The sequence below is a fragment of the Babylonia areolata genome, chromosome 8 (assembly GCF_041734735.1).
Source record: "Babylonia areolata isolate BAREFJ2019XMU chromosome 8, ASM4173473v1, whole genome shotgun sequence".
In the NCBI taxonomy this organism is placed as follows: Eukaryota; Metazoa; Mollusca; class Gastropoda; order Neogastropoda; family Buccinidae; genus Babylonia; species Babylonia areolata.
In genome coordinates, this window is record NC_134883.1 from 28,965,162 (window position 1) to 28,983,922 (window position 18,761).

General features: G+C 41.2%; 1 protein-coding gene across 3 annotated transcripts in view; it reads left to right on the plus strand.

Annotated features, from left to right (window-relative positions):
* LOC143285133 (traB domain-containing protein-like) overlaps positions 1-18,761 on the plus strand; it is a 28,099-nt gene that overhangs the window by 3,410 nt on the left and 5,928 nt on the right. The window contains exons 3-7 of one of the 3 annotated variants that reach the window (XM_076592355.1): positions 497-747; positions 2,055-2,195; positions 3,703-3,813; positions 5,123-5,262; positions 12,409-12,486. In XM_076592355.1, coding sequence (XP_076448470.1) covers positions 497-747; positions 2,055-2,195; positions 3,703-3,813; positions 5,123-5,262; positions 12,409-12,486 — 721 coding nt within the window. The remainder of the gene's footprint in view (positions 1-496; positions 748-2,054; positions 2,196-3,702; positions 3,814-5,122; positions 5,263-12,408; positions 12,487-18,761) is intronic. The other 2 variants (XM_076592356.1, XM_076592357.1) reach the window with 2 other exon arrangements.

An 18,761-nucleotide genomic window follows, 5' to 3' on the forward strand; every position in this document is an offset into this window, starting at 1 on the left:
ACTCTTTCTCTATCTGTCTTTCTCTCTCTCTCTCTCAGTTTCTTTATAATATTTCTGTGAGTTTTGTCTCTTTCCTCCCTTTCCCCCATGCAACACAAAGTTCCTGTATACACTTGCATGATAAACATGTGTGTGAGGGAGGATATGGGGGGCTAGTACTGTGTGTACATGTGTGTTTTTTTCTGAAATTGATGAAGGCATGAGGGAATATATTTATCCATTTGACTGAGATCAGTTTGAGTGATTTGTGTATATACTACATGTCTTGTAGTATCATTATATGGAGACGGTTTGTAACACAGTCTCAGAAATGTTCATATTTTTATGTGATTCATTATTCAATTCATGATATTGATAATACTTAATATACATGTCAATAATTTAATATATTTTTATATTATTGTGCATGTGTTCTCAGTTTGGCATTCAGTCACTTTCTGTCTCTGATTCTCTCTCTCTCTCTCTCTCGCTCTCTGGCTGGCTCGCTCTTTCTCAGCAGAACATTCCGGGGACCTTGAATATGATGACGAAGACGACGACGACAATGGCGATGATGAGTGGGTGAGCGAAGAAGGTGATGAGTCGGACATTGAAGACAATGTAGAGCTGGCCTTCCCACTGAGGCGACGTGAATCGAACCCTATCTTGCCAGGCACTGTGACAGTGTTGGAGACGCCACAGGGGTGCAAGGTGTACGTGGTTGGAACAGCACACTTCAGCATGGAAAGCCAGGAAGATGTGGCAAGAGTGAGTGATCAGTCCAGTGGCAAGTTACCCAAGTAGGAGGATACATTGAAAGGAATGATGTAAAATTATCATTTAGAATTTGTGCGAGTTATGGTTGATTCTTTGAACTGGATGACACCTCATTATTTGAAGGAATGAATTCAGTGATGAAATCATTTGTAAGTGAATAAGGAAAAATATACTCTGTAGTTGTTTATGTTTTATTTATCAAAACACAGAAAAATTACAATTACAACCAAACAGAAATCAAGACATTTCCTGACTGCAAAATGCAAGTAAAAGAAAGAAAATTAATCTCCAGGGAAGTGTGTTGTAATAAAATTATCACCAGATCATGAGCTATCTCGGAATCTTCTCAGATTTTCTTTAATCAAGGAATGAATGAAGCTGAGCACTGCTTCGTGAATTTCTGATATTGGGGCCATAAAAATTAAAAGGAACCCAAAATCTTTTTAATGTATGTTATGTATTTTGAAGTCCATGGCATTGTGACATGATTTAGCTTTTAATAGTGGAAAGACTCAGTAACTGAGGGAATGGCTGCTGAAAATGATCAGTTATGCAACAGAATGTACAAAAATACAGATTTTATTGTTTTCATTGATTGACAATATCTAGATGTGTGGGTGGGTCGGTGGGTAGACAGGTAGGTAGGTGGGTGGGTAGTGGATAGATAGGTAGATAGACAGACAGATAGAAAAATAGAGAGATAGATGTTTGGATGTTGCTAATATGTTGTGTTTTTTCCTGCTGTCATTCACTGGCAATTTGTTTCGGACTTTCCCCTCTCCTGATATTATCTACTGAGTTCACATTCTTTCCCTTTTACTGATTCTTGATCTTAGAACTTGCTATAAAGATAATAATGTAAGAAATATTAAGAATCACAGAACTGAATTTTTTTTTAAAGTATTGCAGTTATATGATACTTGATTTTTATTAGAATATTACACTGTTGCTTGAAATTTTGACAGAAACATGAAGGCCATGATCTTGACTGTAAATATTTAACATTTGTGTAAATGGGATCTATTAATGCATCAGTTCATGTTGTTGGGAGAAGACTTGCACACCTCTCTCTCTGTGACCGACTCTCTCTTTCTGTCTGTCTCTCTCTCTGTCTCTCTCTCTCTTTGCCCTGTCATTTCTCAGTATCTTACTCTGTATCTGTCTTTCTCTGTCTCTTGTCTCCCTCAGTCTCTCTCTCTATCTCTCTCTTTGATCTCCCTCTCTTCCTCTTTAACCTCTGCCACTCTCTCTCTCTCTCTTTTGTCTTTCTCTTACTGACGCCTGCAGCCTGTTGGCAGGTAGTGCAGGCAGTGCAGCCAGATGTGGTGATGCTGGAGCTGTGTAAAAGTCGCATCAACATCTTGGAGTTGGACGAAGAGATGCTCCTGGAGGAGGCCAAAAACATCAACCTGGAAAAATTCCGTTTGGCCATCAAACAGGTGAAAAATGGGCAGCCGTTTGGCTTAGTCCAAGTGTACATAAAAAGTGTCTTGCATGTGGTGTGTGTGTGTGTGTGTGTGTGTGTGTGTGTGTGTGTGTTTATTTTGTACTGAGGCTTGTACCACAGACATATCATATGACTGGAGCTCTTCACCTACATTCCCTGTTGTCAGACAAGCAGAGACGGGCGCAATAGCCAAGTGGTTAAAGCGTTGGACTGTCAATCTGAGGGTCCCGGGTTCGAATCACGGTGATGGCGCCTGGTGGGTAAAGGGTGGAGATTTTTACGATCTCCCAGGTCAACATATGTGCAGACCTGCTAGTGCCTGAACCCCCTTCGTGTGTATATGCAAGCAGAAGATCAAATACGCACGTTAAAGATCCTGTAATCCATGTCAGCGTTCGGTGGGTTATGGAAACAAGAACATACCCAGCATGCACACCCCCGAAAACGGAGTATGGCTGCCTACATGGTGGGGTAAAAACGGTCATACACGTAAAAGCCCACTCGTGTGCATACGAGTGAACGCAGAAGAAGAACGCAGAAGAAGACAAGCAGATTTCCTGACAGGACCGTACCACTAACCAAGAAGTCCGGGACAGAGCCAGCACTACAAGTATCAAAGTCAAGAAACCTCCAGGCCCAGCTTTGATGGTCAGACCATGTCATCTGCATGGAAGGGTGGGGAATTCCCCAACAGCTCTTCTTTGAAAGCTGGCGCATGGCAGTCACAGTCAGGGAAAGAAGAGGCGCAAGATAACCACAAGGCCAATCTCACATTGGCAAACCTCCATCCTTGGCAGCTTGAGATTGCTGCTGCTGATGGAAGAAGTTGGCATGCCCTGACAAAGAAGGCAGTGAGGACACTCGAGGGAGACTTACCGCCATCGCCTTGCAACTGCTTGAGATCGGTGACAGTGACATGGAGCTGCGTCTGCCCTTGCTGTGCCTGTTGGTGTTCCTTGCTCTGCCTATAGCCACATGTGTGTTCGGACGTTTGGCACCAATGGTAGCACAATGATAGCACAAAATATCTTCTTCTTCTGTTCCTTGAAAGACAATCATGACACTGGGGTTCACTTCCTTTCCAGCCACCATGTTTGTTTCAAAAGGAATGAAGTGTTTGTTACGTGTGCTCGTCATACATCAGTATGGTATGCTAGGTTTGCATTAGAAAGCAACCATCTTTATAATGTCATTATCAAGCAGTTGGTCAGCCTATTTATAACTAAATATAAGTGAAATCATGTAATTTTTTGTATTCATTCAGATATCAGTTTCATGATCAGTTTATTGAAAGTCAGCAGCAAATTATTATGATAGAATGCATCAAGCCATGGAACATGTTTTTCATAATTTTATGGTCTCAGAGCGAAATTTTATCCTCAATTTCTCATAGTATTTGTAAGTGTGTGTGTGTGTGATCTTGTGTGTATATGTGTGACCTTCTGTGTATGCGTGTGAGATTGTGAGTGTGTGACCTTTGTGTGTGTTTGTGTGTTCAGAGTGGGGTGGTACAAGGTATCATGCACCTTCTGTTGCTGAGCATGTCTGCACACCTGACCAAACAGCTGGGTATGGCGCCCGGGGGAGAGTTCAGGAGAGCATTCCACGAGGTGAGGGTAGCCAGGTGCTTGCGTGTGTGTGTCGGTGCATGCGAGTGTGAGCTGGAACTCTCGGGTACTTTTCATTACACTTTCAGGTTTTTACCTTCTTTTTCTTTCTTGTATACTCAATTGATGTGCTCACACTGTGTGTATGGTCTCTGACTGATAATGTTCATGAATCTTGTGTTTTGTTTCCATATCCTCTTCAGGTGTTGATAAATATGTATGTCTTTTTATTTTCTGCATGCATACATGGACAAAATGGAGTGTGGGCACTGGTAGGTGTCATACCATTGTATACCTGGGGGATCAGACAGATCTTGACCCCTGACCCACTGAAGACTGCCACAGTTCAAACTCCTCTCATTCTTGACAGTAGTCTCACACATTGAATACATAGCTATCGCGCTAGTGTCTCACTTTTAATTCCACAAGAAATTATGTTTTTCAATACTTGTGGTTGGGAAAGCTACATTAAGAACCCTTTTCATTATTGTTGTCTTTTTGTCTTTTTTTTTTCTTGGATAAAAATAGCAAAACTAAACAAGTTACAGCATTACTGAAGAAAAGCATGCAAACAAATTTATTTTACAGTTCTCCTTGGACTAGAAGGAAAAAAAGTGCAGGTAAGAAGGAAGAAAATATGTATATGATGCATACAGACAGGGCCTTCAAAATATTGAATCTTGTGGGATTTCAGTGACATTGTTACAGGGATTATTCATTTTCTGATTACTGTTTCATAACATATTCGCTTCGTTGTGTAATCACACATTCAGGAGCAAGCTACTGGACTGCATTTTTCCCCCAGTGAGGAAAGAGGTTTAGTATGGTGAAGCTGCATTTTAAAGAGTATTTCCTTTCCAACTGAAGTATGGTAAGGCACCCACTTAGCATATGAATGTTCATTCTTGGATCTTGTTTTTCCATAGAGGAAGATGACTTAATATCATTTTCAAGGCAGGAAGGGTTTGGTATGATGAAAGTGCGTATTAGGGAGTATTTATTTAATATCTGGTTAGTTTGATGAGGCAGTTACACTTTTTTTTTCTTTTTTTTTAATTAAAAATAGAAATCACACAGTCGAGAGCTTCCTCTTGTTTTGTGATTTTTCCATTTACTGACTGAGGAAAGATACTTGTATGTTAGAATGCTTGTTCTCCTGCTGCATTCTTCCATGGAGGAAAGATACCTTTCAAAGACCGGAAGGTTTTGGTGGGTAAGGAGGGAACTGGTAAGGCACGTTTTGGGCATGTGTGGGGCGATTGGGGATGGAGGCTGTTGCCTAACTGAGGCAGCCATCTTGTGTACATTCCAGGCGCGGCTGGTCCCAGGGTGCCGACTGCAGCTGGGTGACCGACCCATCCAGATCACACTGAAGCGAGCCCTTGGGACGTTGACCATCTGGCAGAAACTGAAGCTGGCCTGGTATCTCATCACCACCAAGGATCCTATCAGGTACTTCTGCTGTTTGTTCGAAAGGGGGGGAGGGGTTAGGGGTGGTGGGGGGGCATGGGTGGGGTGGGGGGGTGGGGGGGGGGTAGAAGTAGGTAGGTCCACCTCCTTTAGCATGATTGGAAACTGGCATCAGTGAGAGGTATTTTTAGCAGTTTTCACATCGTGATATCGTATGTCAGATGCCATGCACAAGCTTAAAAATGATTCATTCAATAAAATAATATTCCTACCTGCTCTGTGTTTATTATTGAAGTGTGAGAATGCGAGAGAATTATTCCCGACACACAAAATGAAGGTGAGTATCGCTTGCCGTCAAAACGCGCTGCCATTTTTTCTGAGCTCAACATTGGCGCTTCACGAGAGGGAGGTGCAGGAAAACTGTTGTCAGATTCACATTTCTTGACCAATCAGAACAAATGAACTATCAAACGAAAGCTGATTCATCCAGCTACATCATGGTGTAATTTTCGTTTAAGTATGAAAATAACCTGGAATCAAATTTTTTTAATTTAAAATTAGGCATTTTTTAAACCTACAATTACTTTTATTGAGAAACCAAATCCCTGCGGTATTGTAAGTGGGGAAAAAGCTCGTTTTTTGCTCTTTAAACTGATATAACGCATGTGCCGATAGCGTTTGCACTGCTCATCCGGTGCGACATCAGAGTGGGTAACCCACATGTTTGCGCGTGGTTTGACGAACGAAGCAGCAATGGCGACAAACTCCGACAGAAGCGCTCATGTTTTTGAGTCGATCAGCAATTCCTTCCGTAAGTAGGCAAACCCAAAGTACCAAGCCAGTGGAATTTTACCAACGAAATACTGACAAATATCAAGAGAATTCAATGTAATTTTTCAGTGATTCATATTGGAACAATAATATTAGGGCTTACAATGATCATTTAATTTTTTTATGTACACAAGTAATACGTTGTTCTACTATAAAATGATTTATTTTACTAACAAAGTGAAATGGCAAGAACGGTAACTCCGTAATGACCAGCGGATGATGCTTTTAACTTCATCAGTGAGAATCTTTTTGAAACACTACATAGATTGTTTTACGAAGCTGTATTTACATACAGAGAAGCTTTGAATATTTGTTGATTTGCATAAAATTTGTCACCACAAAATGATTGAAAACAAATGTATATCTTTTTTTTTTTTTTTTTTTTTTTTTTTTTTAATGTTTTTAATGTTTTCAATGTAATTGAAATTGAAAAGTGAAGTGCCTCTTGTTATTCTAAACTATTTATTTGTTTATCTGGTTTTGGGGTGTTTTTTTCATCAGTTATTTGGGAAAAAAGAACATCATCTGTAAATCAGATAATAGTTTGTTCTAGCCATTTGTAACATTGTTTCAGTGAATCCATGCGTGCTACATCATTTGTAGTTGTATATTACACAAACTTATCACTGATCCTCTGCATCAGTGCACGCATTTCTGTGTGTGTCTGTGATGTCTGTGATTAGCTGTGTGCATGTGTGTAGTAAGGTAGGCATACATTGTGTATGTGTGTGTTGTGTGTGTGTGTGTGTGTGTGAGACAGTTTGTGTGCATGTGTGTGAGAGAGTTACTCAGTTAGTGTGTGTGAGTCTGACAGATGGACACACATGCTCAGAGATAGTGAAAGTGAAACCTGCTTTATTTTCAGTTTTATGCACATCATGTACTTTTACTCCCCATTGAATGCATTTAAAAAAGGTTTTCATTTCAGTCTTTCTCTTTCCTACATTATTCACTTTTCCTTTACACTGTGAAATCCATCAAGCTGCAAAAATGTATTTTTCAGTTTCGTGTGTTTTTAAAAATATTTTCAGGAGATGAACAGTTTTACTTTCTGCAAAGTCGACTGCAGCCACGTAAAAGGGGGCGACCAAGTTTGGAAGAGAAGAAGCAATTTGCAGTGCTTTTCAACAACTGTCTCCTTCTGCAGCTGCATCTTTTGAGAGATGATCAGGGCTGTCAGCTTTTGAATATTCAGAAACTGTTTGTAGAACTGTGTGATTTTGGAAAGAAGCCTGTCCAGAATGTTGGCAACCTGATCCATACATGTCTGTGTCAGTTGGAGTCTGTCAGTGTGACCAGTAGTGAGATAGACTAGTTTTTAGGTACATGTCTTGACAAACTAGAGTGGTTTGGCGAATGCTCCAAAAAGTATTCCATTTCAAAGGAACTTCTTCTATCTCAGCAGGTCAGACTAGTTTTATCCCTGACATGTCTTCCATCCCTAATGGTCTTTTTTACGAGATGAACATTTTCAGAAACAGAAAGAACTTTCACATGCAAGTGCTGCTGTTGTGGTTGCAAACATTGTTCAGATTTCAGGCAGATCAGTATGGACACATTAAAAAAGATACTGAAAAAAATCCAGTCTAGCATCAAACAGAAGCAGAGATGTAAGGAAGATGCTGGTCTCCTGCAAGACTACAAAGATCGCTCTTGCTTTTTGTCAGAGACGGAGGCAAATCCAAGTGTGCACACATCAGCTGGCCCACAGTTGTCTCTGTCAGCAGTTCAACAATCTCATCACTGCCTGCTGGGTCTTCCTCACTGCCTACTGAGTCTCTATTGCTGCCTGTTGAGTCTTCCTCACTGCCTGCTGAGTTTTCTTCACTACCTGCTGAGTTTTCTTCACTTCCTGCTAAGTCTCTAGCACTGCCTGCGGGATCGTCACTGCCTGCAGAGCCTTCATCACCCCCTGCTGCTGCACATCCTTCCTTTGATGCCAACCCAACAACAGACGTCTTGACATCAGCCGGTGCGTTGTCTACACGTCAGTGTACATCATCACTGACAGGGTTTGATAGAGTTGCTAAAGAGGCAGAAGTTGCTGCTTTAAAATATGTCATCCTGGAAAGAGACAACAATGTATACAGTCTAGAAAAGAGGATTGAACATCTAGAAAAGCAAGTGGAAACTGCAAATAAGAAACTGCAGGCTGCAAGAAAAGAAAACACTGCTCTTCTCAATCAACTTCACACAAAAAGAACAGAGTGCAGTACACTGAATCAAATCTATATAGAAGATGTTCCAGACTGAATAATGCAGTTCATCAACAAAAGGAAGAAATCAAACGGCTGCAAGGAATAGAAGAAACAGCTCAAGAGCAGAGAAATTTGAAAAGGAGAGCACAGGTTCGTGCATCAAAACTTGAGGCAAAAAGAAGAAAGCTTGAAGAGGATCTTCAAGCTGCCAAAGATGTTGTGCAGGCTTTTGAACAGGAAGATGCTGCAGCTGTAATGGTTACTCCTGCAACAAGAGATGCTGGAGGCAAGCTCACTGAGCCTGTGGGTGAAATGGAGCTTGTGAGCGAAAATGAATTGCCAGCACGCAGATGCAGCGATGTCATCAGAACTGTGGGTCGGAATATTTTTCATGTAAATTTTGAAGACCACACACTTCCTTCCAAAATGTCCACACTGAGGTTTGCTGATCAAGCTCACTCCATTGCTAAAATTCATATAGCTGACCCAGAAACACTACGACCTACATCTCGATGGTACATCCAAGCACACCAAGAAGTTCATGGGCATGCAAGTCACACTAGAGGATAAGACCAGACTTTCACTTGGTTTTGATCCCGTTTCCAATGAGACTGCAAGCAGATTGTTTGATCTAGCTCTGATCAAGCTGTCTGACTATGCCCTATTGATGTCACCTGAGGACTTAAACGAGCAGCTCAAGAGGATCCTCAAGAACTTGGTTAGCATCATGTCTGATCGCGCTGCAACAATGAAGGCTTTTGGCAAACAGCTTGATGGCTACATCAGAGAAAACCTGGACCCTACAGTCCAGGTAGAATTTCTCCACTGCAATGCCCACTTTTTGCTGGGGTTGTCCACCGCTGCAGACAAGGCTCTCAGGTATGTGGTAGAGACAGGAGGACTCACTGGAAAACTGGGCAGAGAAGTCAAGGCTGAATTCAAGCATTTCAAGTCACCAGAGTCTGCTGCTTGCCGATACATCCGGATGGCATCTAACACGCTTGGGCCATGGGGAGATGAACAATGTGGATGCCATCACATGTGGTTGGCATTTTGTGCTACACAGGAGGAGAAGAGTCTGATCACCAGCTTCAGGGCAAACAGATTTAACAATCTTTTCAGTGCAGCTGCAGCCCAAATCCACCACAGGAACCACATAATCAGCTTCTTCCAGTATCGAGCCCCATCCAACTTGAAGCAGAGCAGTGTGGAAGCTGATGCCAATTGCAGTGACATTACAGTGATGGTGTTTGGCCTGGCATTGTTTAATGTGTATGTCACAGGGCCCTTTTGGTGCCTGATCAACAGTGACATATACTACCTGGACCAGTACCAGTTCATTCAGCCTCTGCACTTCTTCTTGCGTGAGGTGGAGCAACATCCTGATGTTTTGCTTGGGGGTCCTGATAGTCTCCCACATGAAATTGAAAGCTGCAGACTAAGAGAACCGAAGTCAGCAACAGCAGAATCAGTCCTTTCATTCAGACAGACTGCTTCTGCAGTGAATAAGAATCTCCTGCTCCAAGTGATCCAAGAACTAGCAAAACACTTCAGGGAAACATTCGAACATCAGCTGCAAAACTTTCTTCCAGATGGAAAGTATGACAGTGCTCCTGACCCTGAAACCAGACACCGCATGAAGCACTGTCAACTGACCAACTTGCCAGGGGAAGCTTTTTTGCTGATTTGGATTATTCCATGTTCAGAAACAAATGGACCACAGCACACTGAATCTTGGGAAAAGAAACCACCCAGTATCTGGCTGGCTAGCTTTAAAATCTCCAGAAGAGCAGTGGTGTCTCCTAGCAAAGGCAAAGAAAATTTCTCCAGAAATTTGGATGAGGAACAACCATGAGCACCTGATAGTGCTGGAAGAGCTGAATGATGCCATGGTGGAGCAGGAAAGAGCCAAAGCAGCAAGACAGCAAAGACAGTAGCAAACAAGGCGCAAACACTTGGTTGACATCAAGGCTCAGGGAGGTGAATGCAAGTCAAAGGAGGATGTAGACAACCTGGTAGATAGCTGCACAACCAAGACAGAGAAAATGAATGTGCTGAAAATGCAGTGCCGCTTCTACAGGGAGTTCTTCAATGCGAGACTGGCCCTCTCAAATCTACAGGCTGAACAACTTGCTGTGAATTTGACTGAGTTTTTGTCGTCACTGTCACCTGCTGCTTCTGTCAACCCTCTGCCATGCATTGAGCCACATCCAGAAGGTGAAACTGCTGCTGCTGAAGATCATTTTGACCTGGAAGAGATGGAAAATGGGATGGAAAACGTTGATTTCAATTTCCTGTTTTCAAACCAAGGACAGTCGGTTGCAGTCTTCTATGACGACGGCATCTACATCGGTCAAGTTTTGACAGTTCATGAACCAGAGCTTGCTGACATTGCTTTCATGGAGCAATGGGGTGAAAAAAACATCTTCAGATGGCCAGTGACTGATTCCATTTCAAAAGTTTCTTCAAAATTTGTCTTCCATGCAGACTTTGACCTGGTTGAGAAACACAGAGTGTGGACTGTAAGAGACTCCGAATGGACCAACCTGAAGAACAGATAGAGGCTGTACTTGCAGTTTGCAGGAGTTGCATAGAATGCCTGTGTACAGTCTGTGAAAAATTCATCATATTTGTGCAATGTAGGTAAGTTCCCACTTTCATATAGTATTACATCAGCATAACAAAAAGTATCAGTTTTCAGCAAAATTAATTTTGGTCTGTTTTCAGTCTAATGGTGATTTTCAAATTCATGAATCAATGCTGAATGTGTAGATATCAATATCATTGCTGTATCTTTATTAGCTTTTGAGATATGATCAATTTAGTGATGACAGTGTTCAAAATCCTATATCGGACATCAGCAAATTTAGCATTTTTAGCAGTTTTTGCACTGCAATATTTCAAAAAGTAACATACTGGAAAGAACAAAAAAAATCAGGTGTATTTTATATATATATATATATATATATATATATATATATATATATATATACATATATATATATATATATATATATATATATATATATATATATATATGTATACAGCAATTAGGAAACCAATTTTGAGCAATGAGAATATATATACTTCTGAGTAACAGGCCTTAAAAAATGGCATTTTGGGTAAAACGGTCAAATTGAAGAAATTTTGAAAGTGAATATCTCAAAACCTACTTGAGATATCTACATGAAATGTGCAATTCTGTTGCAGAACTCTTTGAAAAAAAGTATTTTTCCTATTGTTTCCTTGATTTTTAAAATTTGACTGGACCCACATAGTAGAAGCAGTGGTGGTGGTGCTGGTGGTGTGTGTTTGTGTGTATGTGTATATGTGTGTGTGTGTGTGTGCTCATTCTTCAGTTGAATGTCTTTTCATACCAAAAGTGATATTGGACTGGGAAATGATGTAAAGTGCAAGCACAGAGAGAGAGGTTAGAGAGTGAATACATACAGCTTTTTTTTTCTTTCTGTCTTTTGTTTCGTTTGTTTTGTTGTGTAACTGCTGTCAGTGTATGTTGAGTAGTGAATCATTTGCTGTCAGAGATAACACATTTACATTTTAGCAATGAACATGTGATGCGAGTGTGCATGTGTTGACTGTTGATCATTTGCAATTTAACTATTATTAATAAAAGTAGAAATAAGTTAAATGGTGTCGGAGAATATTAACACACATATCAAGATTTGGTGCTAAGTGGTGTAAAACTTGTTTCTGGTGTTTATGTTGATACATGTAATATGTTCATGTTTGCAATGGAGTCCTTGCTTTGATTTCAAGGAAAACGCCATTTTGTTTTCTTTAATGAAAGCTTTAATTTGATTGGGTGATTGCATTCAGAGATAGGATTGGATGTCAAAATCGATCTCCGGGCTAGAGGGAGTCAACGATTTTTATTGCAAACAGTGTTGGAGTTGAAAGTTTTTCTTCTTTTCATATTTTGTTAATTTGAGTGTGTTGATGGAGATAGTTCTTGATTGATCGGCTGGAGTTGGACAGTACTGGGCTGAGTTGGTTGGAGGGGAGAGTTATTGTCAACAGGGAGGATGTTTTGTTGTTCGTTGAGGGGGGCCATCTGCAAGACTGGACTTTGTGTTGTTTGCTGTGGCAGCAGTGTTCAGTGTCTTCATTTTCTCTGCAATGTTTTTTTGTTTTTTTTAAGCAAAGCTCTTCCGTCGAACGTGCATGTTCGTCGCTTCCATGCTGCGGTTCTTGGACAGTTAAAGTTAAAAAGATCGCGGTAAGTGTGTTGGAACATTATGATATCAACCACCACAGAGATGGTTTTTATTTTGAATATTTTTTTATTTACATAAATGCTAAATATGAGTGTAGTTCTTGGTGTCAGCTTTGTTTTGCTATTGAGTATGTAAATCACAAATGAATCATTATCTACGAATACTGTTTCTGCATGCCTTTGTGTTACATAATTACCTAAAGAACATAATAAAGTATCTTACTTCGGATTTTATATTTGTGTGTCTCTAGGGGGATTGATGATGAATTTAGCACAAAGAGTAAGCCACTCCATCTACGGGTAGTTGAGAGGGAAGCACTGAATGTCTTCTTTTTTTTCTTCTTGTTTGCGTCTTCACAGTGTCAGTTCAGCCCATCTGATAAATGGCACCATCCTCTCCAAGGCCTTTGAGGGGATATGAAGCTTGCTGTGCAGTAGGGTTGGTGTCTGCTCCTTCAGGAGAGGATAGGTTTGAACGATGTTCTGATGTTTGGTCTTCCAAGACAAGGAGTACGTAGGACATGATGCCACCTTCATCTTCCTGAACAGGGGAGCATTTAGATGCAATAGCCAGTTCATAATCTCATGATCACTACCTGATGCCAGCATTCAAGGAAGTGATATGCATGGTTCTCGGTCAAAGCATTGCCTTCATGAGGGGTTTCTTCTCTGCAAAGATGACGCTGTTTTTTGGTTGACTTCCTCTTGCTCCGAGTTTGGCGAGCTGATCTGTTGCTTCCTTGCCTGGGATTCCAGGCAACTATGACGTGAATGCTTTTTTTGTGCTGAAATTACATTCGCCAGTGGCGCAGCAATACCCTTCATGACCACAGATAGTATTAGTTGTTTAGATCTGGGATTTATTGCTGTTGCACCAAAGATTCATCCGTGCCATGCAGTATGTTTTATTCAAACGTGTGTACAGTATGATTCTCATTTGGACGACCATACATTTGTTTTTCCATCGCCATTCTCTTTGCTTTTGCTTGGCTGTAATTCTGTATAGCTCAACATCACTCCTCCAGCTTTTCACCCTTTCTTTAACAGTGTTTGTGTGTGTGTGTGTGCATGTGTTTGCATAGTCATGAATTGAAAGACTGGGACACACACACACACACACACACACACACACACACACACACACACACACACACACACACACAGAGCTAGATTTGAATACACACAAGCACAGAGTTGCATTGAAAACAACACACGCACACTCGTTTGTTTAGATGAGTCATTTCATGCCATTACAGAATACCAGCCAACCCCCCACATGGTCTCAGTAAACTCCAAAAGTTTAGAAACTGATTTCTGAACTCTGGCTGTGACATACCTTTCTCCCAGTGTATAAGAAACCTTGGCATCTGCTTAGATAAAATACTCACCATGGATGCACCTATGGATTACTTTTGTCACACTCTCTTCTGTTGGTTACGTAGGTTGGGCAAAATTCACTCTTTCCTTTCAACTGCTGCTGCCAATATACTTACTGTCTCTTTCATGCACATTAGACCACTCTTTCCTAGCTGGTCTTCCTGATAACAGACATAGTAAACTTCAACTTATTCAGAATCATGCAGCCCGACATGTGCTCTGTAAACCCAGGCATGAGAGTGCAACTTCACTTCTCAGAACAGTTCCCTGAGTTTCTGTAAGGCGAGAATTCAGTACAAAATTTGCTTTTTTCTTCTTTCAGTGCCTCCACTTCTTCTCTGTGTCAGTCTATCTGGTTACCGGTTGTAACCATATCTTTCAGATCTTCTCCATTTTTCTCAAGGCCTGACTAAGTGCGTTGGGTTACGCTGCTGGTCAGGCATCTGCTTGGCAGATGTGGTGTAGCGTATATAGATTTGTCCGAACGCAGTGACGCCTCCTTGAGGTACTGAAATTGAAACTGAAACTTCTCCATCCATATATCCTTCCATGGCATTGCACTCTCTTGATACCTCTCTGCTGACAGTTCCATGGTTCTCTCTTGAGACCTTTGGCAAATAATCTTCCTCTGTCTGTGGCCCCACTATCTGGAACTCCCTACCTTTGACCTTCAGAAAATCTCAGTGTTTTTCAACTTTTAAAAGAATCTGAAGATGCACCTTGTTCGACTTCACTTCTCTTAATGTGAATGAACCAGTGCTTGTTAAGGCTTTTTTTGTATGGTGATGTGTTTTGGGGAAGGGGTGCAACTTTTTGAAATCTTGCACTTTGAGATGTACATTTTCAGAATATTGTGATGTGTGGGACTGGCTTTAAGATTTTGGAGTGTGTTTGGAGTAGTTTCTAGCATTGTGATAATATTATGTTTTTTAAGTATTGTGATAAAATACTGATGTTGGATTTAAGTATTGTGATATGATATGTACCTTACTTGGGTATTGTGATGTGTGATTTGGATGATGTTGTGTAGTCTGTGATGATTTTGTGTGTGTATTAATTAGTACTTGTGTGGTTGTTTTAAACAGTTCCTACAAGGGCATTTCCACAGTGCAATGGAGCATGTTTTACATGGAAAGGCACTTTTTCAGTACAATTATTGTTATTATTAAGATGATGATGATGTTGATGATTATGATTATGATTATTATTTTCTTGAGTTCTAAGAGCAAGATTTGGAGTGGAGGTGATGTGCCATCATCTGGAGTAGAAGGCAGGAGCATCACTTGGGGGAGTTGATCAGGACGAGATGGTGTTCATCTTGCCAGTCTTCCACTTCTCTGTGTCAGTCTATCTGGTTGTAGCCCCAGCTCTGTCAAAGTCACCTACTGCAGTAAAGCTTGAGTCTGGGACTTGGATGGCGTCAGACAGGCGCAATAGCCGAGTGGTTAAAGCATTGGACTTTCAGTCTGAGGGTACTGGTTCGGATCTTGGTAACGGCGCCGGGTGGGTAAAGGGTGGAGATTTTTCCGATCTCCCAGGTCAACATATGTGCAGACCTGCTAGTGCCTGAACCCCCTTCCTGTGTATACGCAAGCAGAAGATCAAATATGCACGTTAAAGATCCCCTAATCCATGTCGGCGTTCGGTGGGTTATACCCAGCATGGACACCCCTGAAAACGGAGCATGGCTGCATACAGGGCAGGGTAAAAAGAGTCATACACGTAAAAGCCCACTCATGTACATACTAGTGAACGTGGGAGTTGCAGCCCATGATTGAAAAAGAAGATGGTGTCAAGGGACAGTGGTTGGTTGTTTGGGCAGTAGCAAATCAGGATGTGCTTCTCTGTTGGCCTGAATCATCTGGTACTCAGTATCCTCCATGTGGCGGGATGTTTCGCAGATGTCAGTGTTGTTCCGGACCTGTGTTTCGCAGACATCAGTGTTGTTCCAGACCTGAGTCAGGATTCTGCCTTTGCATCGATCAGCTCTGTCCAGCCTGAAGCTCTGGTAGCCTCTGATTTTGAATGCTTTTCCACATTGCAAATGGGTTTACTGAATGTGACAGATGTTGATGCTCCTCTCATGCAGAATGTGTTCTAACTCCCATCTTTTTTTTTTTTTTTCTTTTTTTTTTTTTTGAGACTCGCTCTGCATTCCAATGCATCACCATGAAAGGTCAATACTTCTTGGATGTGGCTGAGGTGCTGCAAGTGGCTTTCTTTTGCCAACCCATAGTGTGAAAAGATGTACGTGAGTGACCTCCAGTTACTATGGGTGGACTCCATTGAGGCTTGGAGCCCAGTGTTGCCTCACCTTGAGAGATCAGTGGGCGATTGCCATCCATATTGTGGCTGTCTGACATTGTCATCAGTGATGATGCGTGATGTAGTGGTTTGTTACAGTGTGCCATGCTACCCAACAACTCTTGTTTTCAGCACGTGGGGTTTTTGTCATGGCTGGAAGACCTGCCCTAGGAGCACAGGGTGATGTGTTTTTTTTTCTCTGAGGATCCCACCCCAGGCTAAAGGTTATAGTGTGCCTCTTAATCGCATGGTGAACCCACTATTGGACACATGGGGTATTTCAGTGAGTGCGGCAGTGCCACCTGCTGTATAGGAGAACGGCCAGTCGGTCCAGGGCTATGAGTACTGCAGCTGTACCCTATCCAGCGCCTGGGGACCCATCAGGTTTGGGATGGTCGCCCCATTACTGAGTTGGTGGTAGCCTGGCCCTGAAACAGTGAATGTGATGTTCCCATTTCCCCCCCTGTTTCTGTGACCAGTTGTTCAGTGACCCACAGGTCCTAATGACTGGCCCGTTGATTTTTTGCTGAGTGGGCCATTTGACCCATATACTTTTGGGGGGGGAAATAAACACTGTTTAAAGAGTGTGTGTTTGACTTTGAAAGAGTATATCATGGGTGCACATTGGGGTTGGACATTAGACAAAGACAGACCAAGGGTTAAGACTGTCTGACCATTTTATTCCTGAAGAGGGCAAATGTCCCATTACTTTTTTTTACTGGCGAGGTCATTGTGGTGATATATTTCTTTGTTAGCTGGGACATCTTATGTGACAAACTTTGATTGCAAGTTGATCATTCCCAGCTACCATTTCACTGAATTGGAAGAAGGCCAGCATCATCACGTAATTCAGCCTTAGTCAGTATCAGCCAGTAGTGTTTGATTAACCAGGACGTAATATCTTCTGCGCCTGCGCAGTGGCAGCTGCTTCTTTCTGCCCAAGCAGATTTGGCCATGCTTCAAACTGATTTTCTATCCCCCCCACCCCCCCTTCCACCAGTCCCTCCCCTCAACCCCACCCCAAAAAAACATATAAGGTTTCTGAGAATCAGAAACTTTTGCTAGTTTTTCTGGAAAAATAAATAGAATGTCAGTGTTGGGTAGCAGTTAAAGAAGCCTTTCAGTTCGTTCAGTTGTCAGAAGTCTTGAAATTAGTTGTCAAAAGTAAAAAGGAAAAGAATGCTTGTCAGCGTAAATGATAGAATTGAAATGAACAGAACCAATCAGAAAATATCCACTTTTATCCATTTGACAGAATGGCAGGAGAGAGAGCGAGAGACTGTGACACATGCACTCAATAATCCATACAAGTGAAAAACCACACATATAAGAAAACACAGATATGAAAGTTGGCACTTGTCTTATCGAAGAGACAGCTGTTTGAAGCTTTCAATAGAAAAGCATAATGTAAAATCTTTTAAGTATCACAGTTTAATATCCAGTGATCAGAAACACAAAAGTTGTGCCTAGTTGAAGGTCCCCAAACCACAGTTGTAAACTTCGCAGAGTCAATCAAAATCAGTTTGAAGTACAAAATTAAATGTTATTTAGAATAATAAAAATGCATGATGCCACACATATTCTTGCTGATTAAGTCATTTCTACCAAAACAGCACACTTGTCCCAAGTAAATTTCATCTGCTGCTATGAAATTGCATTTGAACAGCCCGTTGTTGTAAGAGTGCTGTGATGTCAGAACAAGCACAGTCAAAATGAAACAAAATTTTAAGAATGATAAAGTTAGCATTAGTCCGCAACATTTTCATACTTTCATGCGTTGTCGTGTTTCAGAGTGGTTTTTGCTACAGAAGCATCAGTTTTAGGGACCTACAAGGCTTGTGGTGTCTACTGTTCCAAGATGTAGTTAGTTCCAGCCTGAGTTTGTTACTGTCTTTTGTAATGCAGTTATTTCACACACATAATTCCTAAATGATCATCTGTAAGCTACACTGTATATTAAACCTGTTAGTCTCCTCTGTTATATCCTGTTTTTATAAATATGTAATTTTCAAGTGGTCATCTGTGCGTCATCCCATCTCTCCATGTAACAAGCATCGGGCTTTGTTGTTGTTTTTTGTTCAGTTTTGAAGTGGTTTCGGTTCATAGATGTAGATTGTCAGAATGACACACATGTGTGTCTTTTCAACACGTACACATGCACGCACCTCTGAGCAAAGCCACCCTTCACTTACCACTTGCCAAAATTGCAGCTTAATCATGTGCAGCTGCATTGACGTTTTTCTGTCATACCCATGAACAGACAACACTTCAAGCAACATCATCAGTCAGCATATTTATTTTCTCACAACTTGGAAAGGAAAGGATAGCAAGAAGCAGAAGAGACACCTCATTCATTGTTCATTATGATTTCTACTGAGTTATTTTAACCACCCCACCCCCCTCCACCACCACAGTCTGGGTTCAAAACACTGGCAGATGTGTGAGAAATAACATGGTTTCTGTTTTGTATCATGTTTCATTTTATTTCAGCTAATCGATTTTGTTCTATGATGCTTTTATTTCATTTTATTCGTTATTACTTATCCTCATTAGTATAAGAAATAAAATAGATTTGAAAGAGCATTACATCTCTGGGT